Genomic DNA, 18644 nt, shown 5'->3' with positions numbered 1-18644 from the left:
GGCCACACCCAGATTTAACCTGTAAGACTGAGGGCTTGGCTTCCCATAGTGCATGCAGTTGCTAACGCTACACGAAGGAGCCCCGCCTGCGTGCCTATGTGAGAGAGCAAATGGGGTGGCCACACCAGGCAGTTATGTGCTTCACTGGGACAGTGGCGCTGGGAAGATGATAGAAAACCCTGGAGATTGCCATTGAGAACCTAGTTCTTGAGTTCTGGTAAGTACATTCCAATTCTCAGAGAGAACGAAGCACTAATGTAGTCCCTAAGGTGTGTAGCTCACAAATAATGGAAATAATATATACCAGCAAAGGTTTTACCACGTAAATGACCTAAGGAAAAAGTCTTTTGAAATTGCTATATTTGGAGTCAAAAGTCCTGGAATTTTGACCCTGGCCCAGCATTTATATTGTATGAGTTATTGATGTTTCTGTTTCTTGTGATATAAAATGGAGTGGTTAATACTTTCACTTTGAAAGGGAGAGATGATCAGGGGGTATATGCAGCAGGTGTTATAAACTACAAAGTAGCAGAGAGCTCAACATTATACCTGCAAGTAGGCATAAAAGTCAAGCCACTTAAGTTGTCAGGACTGAATGCTGGGTAGTTGTGACCTACCCAGGTGCTGCTGAATCTCACCCACACTATGCTAACACAGATATGGGCCATCTTCCCTGGGTACTAAGTGTGGCTCTCCGAATGCCCTTGGGATACATTGCACAGTACTGTGACTGCTACTAGTGGTCTTCTTGGTCCGTGTAGTCTATAATGACCCGCCCCCCTCTTTCTCTACTTGGAATACTCTCATCTTCTATCCTGTACAGCACCCTAAACTCCTCCCCAACACCCTAACCCTTTGCTGAGACTATACATCTGCTCCAAGATGCCTTAGTTGGCTGTGTTCCTCTTTCTTCTGAAGGCTCACAGGGGTCAGTACTTCTCAACTCTCTGTCATCTTACAGAAGAGATGCTAAGGGCTGGTCTTTCCCCCATTTGTTGATCAGGGATCGGCCTGACATTCAAGCATTTCCAGGGTGAGAACCAAGAGGCTTTTCCTTGAAGCCTGGGTTCTAGTTCCAGCTGTGTCCCGCCTGAGATGTGTGAGGAAGTGTTTGTAAATGAACACAGTATAGCACAAGTACTGTCACTTGTAATGTGGGGACAGGATGGCTCCATACAAGCCCACAGTTACCCTCCTAACTGCTTATAGTATACATTCCCACATTTGTCTCCGCTATCAGGCTGAGGTCTCCAGAGAAGCAGAACTAAGTATATAAGAGCTATACCAATTACAAGTATTGACTCATCCAATTATGGAAGCTGGGAAGTCACAGGATGCTCTCTGTCAAGGAGAGATCCAGGAGGGAGGGAGTGCAATTCTCTCTGAGGGCAGAGGCCTGAGAATCAGGGAGAACGAGGTTGTTGTATTAGTCAGGGTTCTCTAGAGTCACAGAGATATGGATAGAATGTATATAGTACGGGAATTTGTTGTGATGACTTACAGTCTGTAGTCCAACTCCCCAACCATGGGCAGCTGTGAACTGCAAGTCCAAGAATCTAGCAGTTGCTCAGTCCCACAAGGCTAGCCGTTTCACCTGGTCTTCTGTAGAAGTAGATTCCAACAGATGTGCTGGCAAGCAAATGCAAGCAGGTGAAGAAGAGCAAATCTTCCTTCTTCCAATGTCCTTAACTCGGCCTCCAGCAGAAGGTGTGCCTCGATTAAAGGTGTGTACCACCACGCCTGGATCTGAGACTTGTTTTGTCCCAGGTTGACCTTGAACTCAGAGATCTCCTTGCCTTAGTCTCCTGGGATTCATGGCCACTGTGCCTCAAGATCTCCATGCCAACATCCAGGTCAGAAACTTGTGTCTCTCAGCCTCAAGATCTGGATCACAGGTGAGCCTTCCAATTCTGGATTGTAGTTCATTCCAGATATAGTCAGGTTGACAGCCGGGAATAGACATCACAGTTGTAGATCCAATCTGAGCTCAGAGAAGATAGATGTGATGTCTCAGCTCAAGTGGTGAGACAGGGAAATCCCTCCTTTCTCTGTCCTGCTCAGACCCACAATGGTCTAGGTGATATCCACCCACAGAAGAGAGCTCGGACTCCCTTTTTGTCCCATGCATCTGCCTGGCGCCGTCCCTCTCTGCTTTTATAGTTTCTCACTGATTGTGTTTTACCAGGCAGATTTCACTTTAAAGATCACTTTCTCCAGAGAATTCTCTTTAAATGTTGTGTGATTGACCTGCGCTTGCCACCTGTACGTCTTCTCTCAGCTTCTGTCATGCACTAACGAAACTGCTCTGCTTGTCTGTCCCTCCTTCATCAGTGCTGTGAGGCAGGCATCACAGCTCTGTGATTGAGTTCATTCCGAGATGTCTAGCAAAGGGTTCAGTATAGAGTGGGCACTCAGTAAGACTTTATTTCAAGTACTAATTAGGCAAAGACCTTTAAAATCTAACTCTTGGTATCTAAGACTCTAATATCCCACTCTTGGGGATGTAGTGATCTACTCTTGCAAAGTGGTTCTCTTATCTCTCGATTCTGTTCTGTTTAATGGGTAGATTGGCTAGAGTACAGATCTGGCTGTCTTGACAAGTTTAACAACTAAAAACTACCTTTCTTTCCCAGAGATAGGCATCCACTGGTGGCGTGGCCGTCGTTCTGTGGGGAGAGTCACAACAGGCCTTTCCTGTCTGCTGCTCCCTGTGGAATGGTTTCTTTGACCTTCCCTAGAAAGTCTAATTATGTCCTGGCATTCTTGAACCCTGCACCCAAAGTCAATCATTCCTTTGGCTGCTTGGGGACTGATTCTAATCTCTTTGGGTCCTTTGGGGTTGTTTCTCTTTGGTGTGGATGTTTGGAGCCAAGCTGAAGAGTGCACTAGTCTGTGCCCAATCTCCACTTTATCCTGAGCTTCCTCCCATAAGAAGACCAGAAACTTTGTTTGGATCAGGCATGGGTGCCAAGATTGCCAACTGCTTCTTGGTATAAAGTCATGGGCTAAAGCCAGGACCATGCCCAAGGCCCATGCCACAGCAGCCCAGCAGGTGGGCAGCCTGGCAAGAGAGAGGTGAGAAATTCCTTTGGACAAAGCTAAATGCTCATGTCACTTAGGGGGTAGCTGGTTGCCATCCTTTTTTCTCTTACCCCCTCCTCCTCTTCATCTTCCTCCTTCGTCTTCCTCCTCCTCTGTGTCTACATTACTGAGGATTGAACCCACAGCCTTCCGTATACAGGGTGAGCATTCTTTCATACTGAGCCCAAGTCCTGCCCCTCACCCCCCAAACTTTTTATTTTGAGCCAGGGCCTCACTAAATTGCCCTAGCTGGCCTTACAGTCATCTGTAACATATGTAGGCCCGAATCCTCCTGACTCAACCTCCTACTGAGCTATATTGCCGGCCTGTACCTCCAGGCCTGGCTGAGGACCATCATTTCTTTACAGGGTGTTTTTATTGGTTGTATGCTGAGAGAAATCATTACATTTTATGTCTGTGCTTTGAGATGAAAACCCAGTCTCTTCTATCAATTCTCCCCTCCCCTAACACACACAGGCACACAGATAGATAGGCAGACAGACAGATACCCACCACCTCTCCACCTAGAGAAGGAATTCAAAGGGAGAACCAGCTAATTGGGAAGGAGCTGTAGCAACTGGAGGAGCAGTGGCTCTTCTGTCACCTGGAAGCCGAGTGAGCCAAGGTAACCCCTCCTCCACCCAAGCAGGGCAGTTCCCATCCTGTAGGAACACACGACCTAGTTTTTTTGTCAACATGACACAAGATGGGGTCTTTGGGAGGACATACCCTTAATTAAGAAAATGTCTGTAGGTAACTGTGTGGGCTATATTTTCTTCCATAGAGATCTGGGAGGGCTCAGCCCACTGTGAGCAGCGTCACCCCTGGGTGCGTAGTCCTGGGTTGTGTAAGAAAGGCACCTGAGCTAAGCAGTGCTCCTCCCTGGCCTCCTCAGCTCTGGCCTCCCCAGCTTCCCCAGCTTCCCCAGGCGGACAATAGACTGTAAGCTATAAGTTAAATTAAACCCTTTCCTCCCCAAATTGGGTTTGGGGCCTGGTGTTTATCATAGCAACATAAAAGCTAACTGTTATAAAGGCTCACCTCAAGCTTTAAAAGAAGCAGGATCAGTGTTAGCCACTGTGAACCGATCCCATCAATTTAATAGGCAAAAAGATACATATCAAGGCCCAAAGATCTAACATTTTCAATGTCTGAAACATTTTCTGTTTGTTTTTTCCTTTGTTTTAAGAAAGTGGGGATTATCTTATGGATACACAACCGGCTTTCTAACCCACTTCTCTCTGAGTTTCTGCTTCTCCGTGTGAGAAGCTAGCACACTTGTGGCATTTTGGTTAACTTTTGTTAAGGTTTCTTTCCCATTATGTAGGCTTTTCTTTCTTTCCACCTTCTCAGACGCTGTTCTGGAAGCCAGGAACTTTCCATTCTTGGTTTCATCCAGAAGACAAATATTTCTGGGAAAACACAGTGTTTAAGCCATTCAGCAGTTCTGCAGTTATGTAACTGACCACACTAAGACTTTGAATTAACTTTGGTTACATTTTATTGAAGAGTGTCATAAAATAACTGCGATAATTTTTTTAAAACATTTGCAGGTTTTTAAAATAGAGCTCACTTAAAACTCCCCACAGCATCTGACAACAGTGGCTGAGGGCAAAGCTTGTTTGAAATATTGACAAGTCCACTGAGTGTCTTCCAACTCTGACTTCAGTTTGAGAATTCGTAAGTGAGTGCTCTTCCCATCACTACCTCCCACAGCTCTGGCTTCCTCCTAGTCTTGCTTTCTTCTTGGGTCCTTCTGTTTGTTTGTTTTGTCCTGTTTTTCTTGTGAGACACGTACTGTCAGACGGTTGCGTGCTCCACTGCCGACCTCCCTGCCCCCACTGGTCATATGGCTCCTGTGAACTTCCCAGCGTATGGACTGACACATCGTTAGTTTTCCCTCCCTTCGGTCACTCCTCTGTCACTATCTCTAAGTTTCTTCCTCCTAAGAACTGAGCCAATGTTTTATTTTTTTTTTCCTCCCCAAACAGAAGCCCTTCTTATTTTATCTTTTTTACATGTCCCCACATTCTCAGAGCTCTGGTCCTAAACCTTTTCATTTCCTTTGTTTATTTGCTTTCTCTCTCATTTTCTTGTAGCATGCCGCCTGTCATCAGCTGCAGAATGTATTCCTCCCACACCCCCAGATTCATGTCTTCCTCTCTGAGCCCTCTTCTTTTCCCTCTCCGTGAAACTGCCAATTTAGAAGGGCGTTCTTCCACCACCTTCTCTTGGTCCTTTCTCCCCTCACAAGATAATTTAGATAATTTACAGACACATATTAGAATCATCTGGTCGATGTGGTATTTTTTCATTTCAAACTATCTTTAAAAGTTATTATTTATTTTTATACAATATATTTGGATCATATTTTTCCTCTCCCAGATCCCTCCTATATTCTTGCCCAGCCAACTTTATGTTCGTTCTCTCTCTCTCTCTCTCTCTCTCTCTCTCTCTCTCTCTCCACACACACACACACACACACACACACACACACACACACACACACACACACACAAGAAAAACAAAACAAAAAACCAACAAAAGCAAAAGAAAATCAAAACAGACAAGAAGACTTAAAGACAGACAAGCACACTGACCTGGAGTTCCATTGGTCCATGCTGACACTGTTGGAGAATCGGACTTCTTCCCCCAGCAGTTCTCAATGCAAACTGTTTTCCTGGACCACATGGTTCAAATCTCACCTCTTTCTGTCTCCTTTGAACCATGTGGTCCTCTCTGCCCCATTTGTTTCTTCCAAACCATGCTTCTCTTTGTCTTCCAAAGTGTATGTGACAGCAGCCTTTGTAAGAAAAGCTGCCTTACCAGAAGAGTTTAAAGAACACTTTTAGTTATTCTTTGACGGTTTCATACTTGTACATGGTGCATCTTATATGATATCCATCCCGCCTCTCCCTTCCCATTTCCCTCCCCGAAGACTTGAATACACATGTGTGCCTATGTGCGTTTTAAGCTTAGGTATCATGGAGGCCATTGGTTGCTGGATCTGGAGTCACTGCTGCCCACTGATTCTAGGAACTAAGCTTGGGTCCTCTGTAAACACAGTGTGTGCTGTTAATTGCTGAATGTCTCCCTGTCCTGACAGGCTTTTCAAGAATCAAGAATCAGGCCTGCCTGGCAGAGTGTCATCCCCTCGGTGTCCCCTTGCTCAGCTGGCTCTGATTTGTTTGTTTACTTGCTGGCCCCTGGCATTCGAAGTCATTTTCACCCAGTTCCTCTACTTACTTTTAAGTTAGTGACAATATATACTATTACTTGTCCAACCATATTTACTAGTCATTTATTGAATTTATAACGTGGTCTCCCTCATCTACCTGCCAAATCATATCTCTCTCTCTCTCTCTCTCTCTCTCTCTCTCTCTCTCTCTCTCTCTCTCATTTTTTGGCATCTGCAATGCTAATAACCATAGCAGGTCTCTGTACAGCATTGTGAGGGGCAAGCACAGAGTAGAGAGAGCAAACCTGGCAGGTGCCATTGAAATGAAAACTTAAGAGTTCTTTAGAAAGTCAGTTGTGTTTGATGGTGCTCTGTTGGGGCAAACATATGAAGGAGGGAATGTTTTGCTGAAGCAGACACGTGAAAGGGTGTTCTGCTAACACAAGCACATGAAAGGACATGTGATGAAGGATTCTTTGCTAACAGCACACGTGTATTAGTCCGCCTTACACTGCATAGCTGAGCTACGTTAGTCAGGACTCCACAGAGAAGCACACCAGAAACCTTCTAGTAGCGTGCTGCAGTCTCTTGCTGCTTCCTCGGACTCTGGCTGATTGGCAGCTGAGACAGCTGCACCTGCTGACATGTATGTGCTGAGGACACGTGATGTCTGGAGGGTATAAATAGGACTCTACAGACAGTGGTGGAGACTGAGCCAGGCTTGCTTATAGATTTAGCTGTACAATGCTTGCGGGTCTCGAGTCTTTGTTGATCTTTGATTTGCTGAAAGAGACACAGCTGAGAACTTCTCCTGGCCCCTCCTGCTGACTCGAGTTTGCTGTCCTCCCTCTACTGAACTGGACTGCTGGTGCATCTGTGACGTGTTCACGAGTGGATAGAGCTGCCGCTAGTCATCTGTGAACTGAACTGCCGATTTCCACAGGCCACAGGCCACTGCTGCTCCAAAGAACATTTCTAAACTGGTCCACTTTCCCTGTATCTTTTCTTTTCCACTACCCTCTGGTGGGTGGTGGGCTAAAAGAGAGGTTAAAACGTTTAAAAACCATCTAAGCCTTAAAAAGATTAAAGTTACATACCATCTATGTAACTTTCATAGATGTTCATAGCCTTTATAGCCTTTGCAGTTTTGTAGAAGAATCTTACATCTGTCGGTACAAATATTCAGCTGTGGTTGACTTATGAGGAAAGAGGGATGTGGTGCTGTGGCCGCACATGGGTGATATGGGTATTTAACCAGAGCAAGAAGAGGGTGGGATGTCCCACATATGGGAAATGCCATCCTGCCCTCTGGCAGGAGGGCTTGGACTTGTCTATGACTTTGTCAAAAACGTGGAGTTTGATAGCACGGTGGGGTGAGGGGAAGGAGGGTAGGGACTCACAGGGGCTAGCCACAGCTAGGCTCCGTGGAGTACCGGAAGCATTTAGGCTTTTATCCTTGGCAATAGGGAACCACTAGAGGGGGTAAAGGACAGGGGGAGATGGTAATGCCATTTGGAAAGATCACTCTGTCTAGGGAGAGAATGGATTGGCAGGAACATTGAGCTCAGCATTTTCCTGGGGTTGTAGCAACTCAGTGAATGCTGCTCACTGATTGGACAGTATGTGAGACTTAAGGCTCTCGCCGTGATCTTTGTATCATGCCATTCTGTCTTTAAGCTATAGAATCTTGAGCTACTTATAAGAGGAGCCTGACTTTAACATCATTACTTTCCTACACTCTTTGCAATTCTTTATCCTAACACATGCAGCCCCTACTGCTGATAGCATTGGGTAGTAACCGTGGTGTTGGCTACTGTGCTGAAAGCTTGACTTCTTGACTTCTTGATTAATTCCTACTTCAGGCTGACGACAGAAGTGTTTATATTCCTCTCTTCTTAGCAGGACTAAATGGGTTGGAATGAAGGTCTTGCATCAGAGTGAAGTGATCAAGCTAGACCTCAGCTCTAGATGTCTCTGACTGAAGAGCCATGGCTTTGACACTTCAGCCTTCTTTATTTAAGGCTCACTGCTATTTCAGTACCATGCTTATGACAAAAGGAGGGTCCTTTAGCTTTGGTGACAAGGGAGATGATTGTCCCTGGCTAATTGTCCAGTAATGCTCCAGACTCTTGGTCAGAGCTCTTCATGTGCAGCTTGGGTCACCCACTCACCTTGACCTCTGACTGATCACTATGTGTCACCCAGAACCTGGCAACATGTCACAGCCAATTGTTGTGTTTTGATCTTTTTCATCTCTGTGGACACATGGCTGGCTGTGTCCTTTTTTTCTTTTATAGAGATCTATAATTAGATGAGGCATTAATGTACATTAGCCCCAGGTACAAATAGTATTCCATAAACCATCTTCCTCTGTAAGTGAGCATCACCAACAATAAGAGTGACCACCAACAAATGATTAAAATATTAGTTGAAAAATATTTTCTGTTATGGCCGTAGGAGCCCTTTGTCTCAGGCCTGGCAGTGGTTGAATGGCATTTGCTTGTATTTCTTCCGTCTTTACTTTCCATCCCTCAGGGCAACCTTTTCTTTAGTTGCAATACGACTGTCTAAAAGGCTCATAATTTGCTTACATGAATAGAATAATCTAATGGCAGAACATTGAGAATTTTAATCGATGCCTTGTAGTGTCTCTGCGATAATTAATAAGGTCAGTTTGGGCTCAGAAAATGACAGCAACTGTCTGTTGTTTAAGAAGGGTTTAAAGGAGCATTCATCTTTAACCAAGCATGACTGGCTCCTTATCCTTTGCAAAGCAAGGTTGAAAGTTCAAGCAAAAAGTAGGCGAATGGAGCACCCCCAGGGTTTTTGTTGTTTTTTTGATTTCAGAATTGGTGATTGAACCCAGGGCCTTGTACATGCTAAACACACACTTTATCAATGAGTTGCACCCCCAGGCCAACCCCAGTTTTCACAGCTGGAAACAACCCTAACAGAAAGCCCAGCTGACACTGGGAAGCTGAGCGTGGGAAGCCAATCGCTAAGCAGCATAGCCCACAAGCCTGAAGACTCGGGAGAAGCATTCATGGGCTGTTCATGGGATGGAGTAGCTTCAGCCACACTTAGATATTGCTGGAGCTAAAAGTTAAGAAGTATCTGATTTATTTGCTTATATCTTCCTTCCAAGTTATTGTTAAGGACTAGAGGTAGCTGAAAGTATAGTTGTTAATAAAATTATTGCAAATTCCTCTTACCAGTTTCATTTAAAATCTATTAGCAGTGACTAGGAAAGGCTGCTCTCTAGGTAATAGTTGTTAGTGGGTGGAAGACAGTTGCTACCCAACCACAGTAAGGGATCGTAGACCACTCTCTTCCTCTTCTTCCCACAGTTATTGCTATTACTCCTATAGCTGCTTTCCTCTAAACTTTTGACTGGACATAGGACATTGTAGTCCAGTCTTGAGTTTGGGGATGACAGAGCTAAGGTCTCATTAGTTCTAGCCATCTTATTTTGGCTTCGTCATCTTCAAGACAAGGTTTTTAAGTGACTTCATTAAGATATGAGTGACGTGGCATGCTTTTATATTTAATATTTGTGATTTGATAAACGTGGAGATCAGTACACAGTCATGAAACCATCATTACCATCAAGGCCAGGGACACATGCATCTTCTCCCATGTTTCTTCCTGCTCCGTTATTCCTGTCGCTGTCATTAACATAGTGTCTACTCTCAGGCAGCAGTAGCTGTCAGTCCTGTGCTAAATTATCTCCTATAACTGAAACCTCATATTCTTACTCCCACACCCACCAGGCATCACCCCTCTCTTCTGCTTCTATGTGTGTTTGAGTGACTCCACGGATGTGAGATCTCAGGTTGTCTTTCTGAGCTTGACTTATTTCCCTTAGCAGAGCATCTTCCATAGATCCCCTCCCGTAGAGTCTCTTTAAAAGGACTTGTGTCTTTTTGAAAGCTGGAGAGTACTCCATCGCATCAGTTTTCTTTTGTGTGTTCATCCATTGATTGACATCCTGGTTGTATCTGTAGTATGGCCATGGTGAACAATGTTGTAATAAACATGGAAAGTTTCTTAGAGATCTGGAAAGACATTCTTTCATGCATGCTGCAATTGGCATTACTGATTTTTATGAATTTTTAACTGCTTGAGAAACATCTATATTTTCTTTCATAGTGGGTACTGCTTACCTTCCCAGCAACAGTATACCAGGGGCCCCTTTTTTCTGCATCCTCCTTAACGCCTGAACCTCAACACCTCCTTTCCCACCTCCCTTCCATCTTCCCTTTAAGAATCCATTTCTAGTTAGTGTACAAAACAGTATAGCATTTTCACGATACTTCTCACTGCCCTCCCCTTCTGCTTCTCCTCTCTTCTTCTCTTCCTTCTCTCCTGTGGTGAATGATACAAGATATGTTTTCATATACTAGTGGGCGTTTTGTACATTTTTTCTAAAATGTTTACTCAGGCCTACTGGCCATTTTAATTAGATTGTAGCTATCCTTTTGCTATTGAGTTATAAGACCCTCTTGTCTATTATAGACATTAATTCTTGATTGGTCAGATGTTGTGCAAGTTTTTTCTCCTATTCTGTAGGTTGCCTTTTCAGCCTGGCTGGATTCCTCTACTGGGCAGAAGCTGTTTGGTTTGATGTAGTCCCTCTTGCCATCTTCTATTCAGAGCCTCTGTTGGTTGGTATTTTGGGTTAGCATGGACTTCAAACATATGAAGTCTTGAAGGTTACAAATAGGTATTTATTTATTTATTTATTTATCTATTTCAACAGAAGATCAATTAAAATTAATGAGCAAATACATTAAAGTAACAGAACACAGAACAAAATTCAAACATTAGTTGTGAATCCCCAGCACTGGGACAAAAAGGACTGGTTAGGTGGCTCAGTGGGTACAGCGTTTGCTAAGTTTGGAGCCTCAGAAGCCACACAAAAGCTGCATGTGGCAGTGTGGACCTGTAACCCCAGGGTTGGTGAGTGGAGACAACACGATCCTGGGAGCTCATTGGCCAACCAGTCTGCCAAAACTAAGCTTCAGTGAAAGACCCTTTCCCAAAGAGTAAGTTGGAAAAGCAGTTAAGGAAAGGCACCCAGATGTCAACCTCTGGCCTTCCCATGTGCCAGCTCAGGTGAGCATGCCTTTCCCCTCACTGTGTACACTCACACACATGTCATACCACAGCCTAAAATTAAAATTAGGAAAGCCATACCAAGTCATAATAGCACCAAACACAATAAGATTCTTAGAAGCAAACTTATCAGAAAAGGACAGTCAGACACCAAAGCTTCAGAGCTGGTTTTTTGGTGGCCTGTTAAGAGTCTAGGTGAGGTGTTCACTGGGTAAGTCAATTCACACTGACTGATAAGTGGGTTACAGGTTTATGCTCCTCACACTAACTAGTACTTTAATCCAAAAGCCCTGGTAAAAAGGTAATATTGATGGCATTGCCTATAAGTGAAATATATTTTTTTAGCCACATAGGAGCAGTTTTACTTTTTCTCTTCCTGGGTTAAAAGTGCTAAAGAAAAGAGGTTCACTTCACGGTTTGAGTGTTCCTCTCCTCGACTACAAGCTCCTCTGGGGTCCTGGCACACTAAAGGGACAGCACACACACATCACCGCTGTACTTCCGTGTCATGTCTACAGGTCCTCATCAGTCCCAGAGTCCCCGAGCAGACTCCAGCCCCTCAGCACCCCTTCTCGGTCCCTCTGCTTCAGTGCAGAGCATCCGTGTTTGTGGCCTAGCGCTCGTTATAAGTGAGATAGCCTAAAATAGACGTTGAGAGCCCTCATTGATTTCAACATTTGATACTTCTCAATCACATAAATTTAGGCATAAATTCAGCTATTTGGTTTTTATCTTTTTCTTTCCTTCATAAAAGGATTGTTACAAAATCACACCTTCTCAGGAATAAACACAATAATCATTCTTGGTAAGCTGTCTGGAACTTTAATATAATTTGGAAGACATCATTTCAGATTTCTCCACATTGCAGACATGACACAGCCTCTCATGGAGTCTGGGCCTGTAGTGCTTAGTGTAGTGTAGTGGGGTGTGATGTGGTGCAGTGTAGTGTAGGGTAGTGTAGTGCTTCCCTGAGGGGAAGGGCGATAGGGAGGGAATGGAACCTTCTGGACAACTCTCCATGCACTAAGTGATCTGCACATTGCTTTATTTAACACTTTCTGAAATTCTGTGACGTTTGTCCCATTTTGTAGCCAAGGAAGCAAATCCTAGGGAAGCAGTGTCTGTGCTGATTCCCACTGTTAAGTCTGGGTTTGACCTGGATTCTGTTGTCATTCCCAGGGACCCAGTCAAGACACTGCTGAAGGATGAGAGGAAGGGGAGAGCTACAACCTGAGAGAGGCTTGTGAGGGTCAAGCCACCTTCTCCAGGAATTTCTGGAGTTGCTTATCTGTGAAGTTTTTCAATAATCTTAAAACTTACAGCACAGATTAGGTTAGAATGGTGTCGAAATTAACCGAAGCTCTGCTTGCCTGTCCTGGTTGCCTCTTGCTGTCTTCAGAATCACCAAGAAGTCCTCTAGGTGTGACCTGGGGCCCTGAGTTGGCTAAGAAGCCTGAGGTAGGGCCTCCACATATTTTCCCACTAGCTCCTGGGACACTCTGTTCTGAGTACTGAACATGGCAGAAGGAATGTGTGTATATGTCTGTGTGTATTTAATATTTATTGTAAAAGATTATTTTTCTCCCCACACAGTCCTGACCCCCCGAAGCCTGGGGCTTTATGAGGAGCGAGTGACGGACTTGAAGACATTCTGCAGTGTGCAGGGACCCTTTGCTTGCTTGGTGTGCCCTTGCTGTCATTTCTAATGTTCTTTTGGAGACATCAGAGCATTTGATTGGCTGACTTCTCAGCTCATTTGATTGGCTGACTTCTCAGCTCATTTGATTGGCTGACTTCTCAGCTCATTTGATTGGCTGACTTCTCAGCTCATTTGATTGGCTGACTTCTCTCATGATATATATTCATTACTGACCAAGGCTCAGTGCTATGCCTTAGCACAGCAGTCAGGAGGAGGGCTTTTTCAGACGGAGCGGGAGTGACACCTGTAAAACACACAAGGTTTTCCTAGTTGGCGTGGGGTTCTGGCAGATGCAGCTCTGGCTGCATTACTATGTGTTATCGCTTGCCGTTGATTTATTGGAACTAGATCTTTTAAAAAGTAATGTATTGTCCCACACAGACCATTGTGTTAAGATAAAATTGTTACCAGCACTGTCCTTTGAAAGGCTTTCTTCCCTGCAGTACTTATCCCTCTGTGTCCCCACAGTGCTCAACACCCCACCCCCCTCGCTACCCACAGAGGCTCCAGAAACCCCCAGGACCACTTTCAGCCTCTGCCACACACTGTCAGATTCAGCAAAACCCTCCGCTCTCACCACAGTAGTCAGTAAGGCTGTAACTAACTGAGCCTTATCAGAACCGGAGGTGGAGCTGATGCATGCCTGTAATTTTAGCACTCAAGAGACAGAGGCAGGAGGATTGCCTCAAAAGTTCCAAGTGTTCAAGGCTAGCCAGGGCCACCTTTAAAAAAAAAAAAAGCAGTAAGGAAGCCACAAATAAGAATGGGCAGTAGGAACAAGTCCAGGCAGTTGCAGGTGCCAGGCAGGGTAGAGCCCCTGGGCATGGTTTTAGATACCCAGATAGCTTGTGACTTTATCCTAAGAACATCTCTGAAACCGAGGGGACTCTGATTTAATTGCTCTAAATTCCAAATAGCAAGCAGATCACACAAGAGTCCCTCACCCTGATTTCCCCCAGTTTCCTTTAGTGAAGCAGGGGAGGCTGCGCACACAAGTCCCATGGCACACATGGTTCTATTTTGGCACCTGGTGGCCACCAGGAAACCCTGTTGAAGCGGTCTACTTGAAAGCATCGTTTCCCCACCACTCCGAAGCTGGAGCAACGATTGCTTGCTCCCTTGATCCGCGGGGCTTCCGAAAGGGAGAGTGCGCTCGCAAGCACAAACAGGAAAGCCTGACATCACGGAGCGGCGGGGAGGAGTCTGCTGCCGCGGGCTCCCGGGCTGCCTGCTCGCTGGCCGGCGCTCCTTTGTGGCCGAGTCGCGCGCGGCGGCGGTGGTGGGCAGCAGGACGCGTGGGAAGCGTGGGGACCCGAAGCCGGGCCAGAGAGACGCCCGGGCCGCCTCGGAGCAGGGCGCACCATGCAGCGTCCGTGTGCCGGAGAGAAAACTGAGAATGAAATTACTTTGGCAAGCTAAAATGGTAACGCGAGCTCCCCGCCTTCCCCGGACGCTTCTCTGCTGGGGGAATCTTCCCATCTCCCGCTTTCTCGGGCCGAATTGTACTGTCTAACTGATCGGAGCCGCCCGAACCCCGCGCTCTGAGAGGAGCTTTCTCGCTCTGCTTTGTATCCTTCCCCTCTCTGTGCCTCTTCTCCCTAGAATCCACGTCTGTGTTCTCAGGCATTGCCTGCGGGGTGTCTGGGACAGGCAGATGCGTGTCAGGAGAGCAGAACTTGGAAAGGACAGAACTCAGTCTGGGGGAGCGGCGCCGCGCTCTGCCTCCCAGCAGCAGCCCTTTAACACAGATCCGAGGTTTAGCTGGCAACATGGCCATCCAGGGGGTCGCTGTGTAAATTTCAGTGGAAACTACGTGAAGATGTGTTGCTTTCCCTGCACTTGCCAGAGGGTTTTTTTTTTTTTCTTTTTGGAAATAAAAACTTTCCACACCCCACGTAACTTTTTTGGGGGGGTTCCAAAACAGTAAGAGGAGAAAAAGAAGTGCATCTTCACTTCCCAAAGAGGGTTCTTGGCATTAAAACACTTGTTTGAGGGAGTTTAAAATCGACATTGCTCAAATGTTTGTGTACCTAAGAGAAGTATAAACTTTTGTTTTTGCAAATGAGTTATTTTTCCTTTCACTTAAAGGGACAGAGTTGATCAGGACTAAACCACAGTTTCCTTATGAAGGGAAAAAGAACTTGAAAAAACGATTTAAGATATGTGGCTAGTCTAGGAAAAATAACTGAACAGAGAAGTCGAAGGATCCTGATACCGCAGGAAAAGGCTGCTAGCCAAGAAAATCTCAGCCTTGCCTATTGCAGTGTGTCTTGTGCTGCTGTTAGGAGTATTTATTCCGAACAGCCGTTGTCAGCAGGGAAGCAGCTGGGATAGATTGTGGTTAGCCAAAGGGGAAGAAAACAACTACACACTCCGCGACCCTCTTTTTCTTTCTCTTTATCCCATCCCTGGCAGAGCTCGATTCAGGACTGGGGTGAAGAGGTAGAGGAAGGAGCTGTTTACCATGTCACCCTCAAAAGAGTCCAGATTCAACAGGCGGCCAATAAAGGAGCAAGATGGCTAGGGGTGAGTAGAGCTTCTGAGATCTTGAACTTTGGAATTTCAGTGTCTGCTCTTCTGTGAATATCATTATTATTTAGCCAAGGCAACCTCCCCCTTTCCCCCCTTTTCTCCTCCTTGGTCCTAAAAAGGAAACTGCTGATGGCCAAGTGTTTGCACTAGGGGAACAGGTCTGTTTTAGTACTTGGTGTTTCCCAAAGCATCTTCCTTAAGTTTGTCAATAATTCAGAACCTTCCGGAAACATCTTGAGGTATTTGGCAAACAGACTGGGGGTGTTGTGGCAGAAGAGGACAGGCACACAGAGAACTGGCCAGAGTGCACTACTAGCGTCTACAAGTGTCATAAACCACTGTGCCCAGAAGACACCCTTTTCTCTCCCTGCTCCTTATGTGGTGATGTCACAGCCCGGCCCCCACTCCCAGGAGTTTAGAGTGCACAACCAACAGAGGCCATTCAGACCCACTGCCTTTGAGGGGCGGCAGGTTTTCCCATTGTGACCTTTCTGTAGAATGGGATGAGGCTGGTGCTTACTTAGACTTGGGACTCTGCCTATAGAGTGTGGGGTGGGGGACAGACACTTGGAAAAATCTGCTTTCCATAAACTATTGGGAAGGGTCATGTGAGTTCTTAATTCCACCAGTGAATCTCAACACATCCCAAATGAAGGGACCGTGCAGGCAGAAAGCCTGGCAATGGGGTCAGGGATGTGGGAGAACAGAGGAATTCTTCTGTTGGAGATTTAGAGAGCGGTGGGTGTCTGAAGAGAGGCAGGCTGGGGTAGGTGCTTACTGGGCTTCATTACGGCCACACTAGGTCTTGTGGGTGATGGTCTTCAAAGCAATGGGGAGTGTGCACTTGCACCACACCTTACTGACCTCAGTTTCAGAACACACAGGTTGGAGCAGTGTTCCCAGGTAGAGTGTGGCGTGCGCCTAGAAGGCGCGGAGGCAAGATGACTTGTGAGACTCAGAGTTGAAGGCGGGAAGCCAGGAAGCCAGGACCCCTATCTTCCTCTGCCATGGCTGCTGACACAAGATCTCCCCCACGCCCCACACTGACCTTCTCAACCTGCCTTAGGTCAGGATTTCCCTGCTATATGCTTGGGTCAGGATACTGATGACCGGAATAGTAAGTTGCTAGTGACCTTGAAGATGTGGGCTACAAAGTTAGGAATTTTCTCAGTGAAAACTAGAGGTCTTTACTTACCAAACAGGTGCCTTACTCAATATGATGCTAACAGTAGCTGTTTAGAGTGCCGACAAACCACTGTGTTACTGCTGGCGGCTTTATGTATATATACATTATTTAAATGGGATGTTGGTATGGTTCTGACCCATGTGACTATTTGTAAATGATTCATAAGCTCTAAACCAGTTGTCTTCAAATAGACTTTGCATTTTCTGGTGCTGGGTAGCCCCGACTGTCCTGGAACTAGCTCTGTAGATCAGGCTGGCTTCGAACTTAGAGATTCGCCTCCCTCTGCCTTCCGAGTGCTGCAGTTAAAGGTATGCAACACTGTGCTGGGCTGTTTTACTCTTTCTAATGATGCAAAATGTTGCATGGGTGGCAGTGTTAGTATTTAGCCAGATATGGTAACAATGAATGTAACATGAGCAATAGAGGGGACCCCAACCCAAACAAACTGTCCTTCGTTTAGAGGGTGACAGTTGCTTAGTGATTCTTATCAGCTGCTCTGCTCGCTGACTCCACTTCCCGTCTTATCCTGCCTCTCCCATAGCCTTATAGAGTTCAGAGGGCTTGGCTCTGAGTTAAACTGTAGATCGGAAACCTTGAGAAGAGGATCGTGGAAGCTTGTTTTTGGTTCATGGAGGAATCCTGCCCTCCTCGCATTTGAAGAGGTGACTCACAGACACCATACTGCTCATAGACGTCAGTTCTTAGAACTCTCTGCCTGGAATGCCACTTGATTTCTTGTCTTAGGTTAGGTGCCCTCTGAAGAAGCTCTGGATTTTTGTTTTTTTGAAAATCGCAGCTTAATTTAATATGACTCAACCAATTGAGCCATAACAATTATGAAATCTTCCTCTTTGGTACCCAGTTGGCTTCCTCATGTTTGTCTCCCTACATTCCAGTAACCTATTCAGAATTCTTCAAAGTGAACAATTTTAGAGTTAATGGGGTTGAGGTAAGGCAAGGAAGACGCTTCGTGCACACTGTCATCTGACAACAACTTTATGGGGAAGGCGGTATTACGATGCTGTCTTTCATCTTTCCTTTGTGTACAAGGAGAGTGGTGCCCAGAGGGAGCTGCTTGCTTGCCCGTAGGGTCATACAGTTAAGAACAGCAGAGGCTGGAGCTGCTCGCTTGCCTGTAGGGTTAAGAACAGCAGAGGCTGGATTTGTGCACAGGTGCACATTTGCTGTCAAGAATGGCCTGCAGCTCTAGGGCTGTTTCCTTAGCATTGGTGCACATGGGGCATGCTTCCCCTTAGAGCATTCTTGGTGCAGGCTTTGAAAAACGTAGCCTTCTGGTCTCCCGTATGCTTTGAATGATAACCTGAGCCATAAATTATAAGATGTGTTATGATGATGTATATCAATTGATAAGCTTGACATTTGGGGTGTATAAAGTATGAAAGATGTATATGAGGTCCTTTAGCATGCGCATGTAGGCGTGGTCTTGATACTGTGTCTGGAGTGCTCTTCAAAAAAGCTTAACACCTGTAAGCCCGGCACTCAGGAACATCAGGAATTCAAGGTCATCCTCTGCTACATTAGTGATTTTTAAGGCCAGCCCGGGCTACACAAGATCCCATGTAAACAACAACAATAAGACTCCCTAAACCAAGCCAACTTTCAAAAGATGGAGTATAATTTTTCTATTTTTCTAGTGCTAAAATCTCAGGATAATTAATATTCAGTTCTAGGAAGTATAGCTAAATGATTACATATTTGGGGTCAGGAAGATGGCTTAGCTGTTAAAAGCACTTGTCGCTCCTGTCTCAGAACTCACATGGCGGCTTACTACCACCTGTAATTCTAGTTCTAGGAGGATCCATGCCTTCCTCTGATCTCCATGGGCACCAGTC

General features: G+C 45.6%; 1 protein-coding gene across 7 annotated transcripts in view; it reads left to right on the top strand.

The window, feature by feature from the left end:
- The window catches only part of Ralgdsl1 (ral guanine nucleotide dissociation stimulator like 1), a 269618-nt gene that overhangs the window by 143626 nt on the left and 107348 nt on the right, over window positions 1-18644 (top strand). For 3 of the 7 annotated variants that reach the window (NM_001105957.2, XM_017598701.3, XM_039090443.2), the window contains exon 3: window positions 15489-15599. The exons of 2 other annotated variants lie outside the window; for them this stretch is intronic. In NM_001105957.2, the coding sequence (NP_001099427.2) occupies window positions 15489-15599 (111 nt within the window). Of the gene's footprint in view, window positions 1-14193; window positions 14497-15488; window positions 15600-18644 lie in introns of those variants that run through there. 2 more of the 7 variants (XM_063272096.1, XM_006249982.5) reach the window with 2 other exon arrangements.

This window comes from Rattus norvegicus, chromosome 13 (assembly GCF_036323735.1).
Source record: "Rattus norvegicus strain BN/NHsdMcwi chromosome 13, GRCr8, whole genome shotgun sequence".
In the NCBI taxonomy this organism is placed as follows: Eukaryota; Metazoa; Chordata; class Mammalia; order Rodentia; family Muridae; genus Rattus; species Rattus norvegicus.
This window is presented reverse-complemented; position numbering and strand designations above follow the sequence as displayed.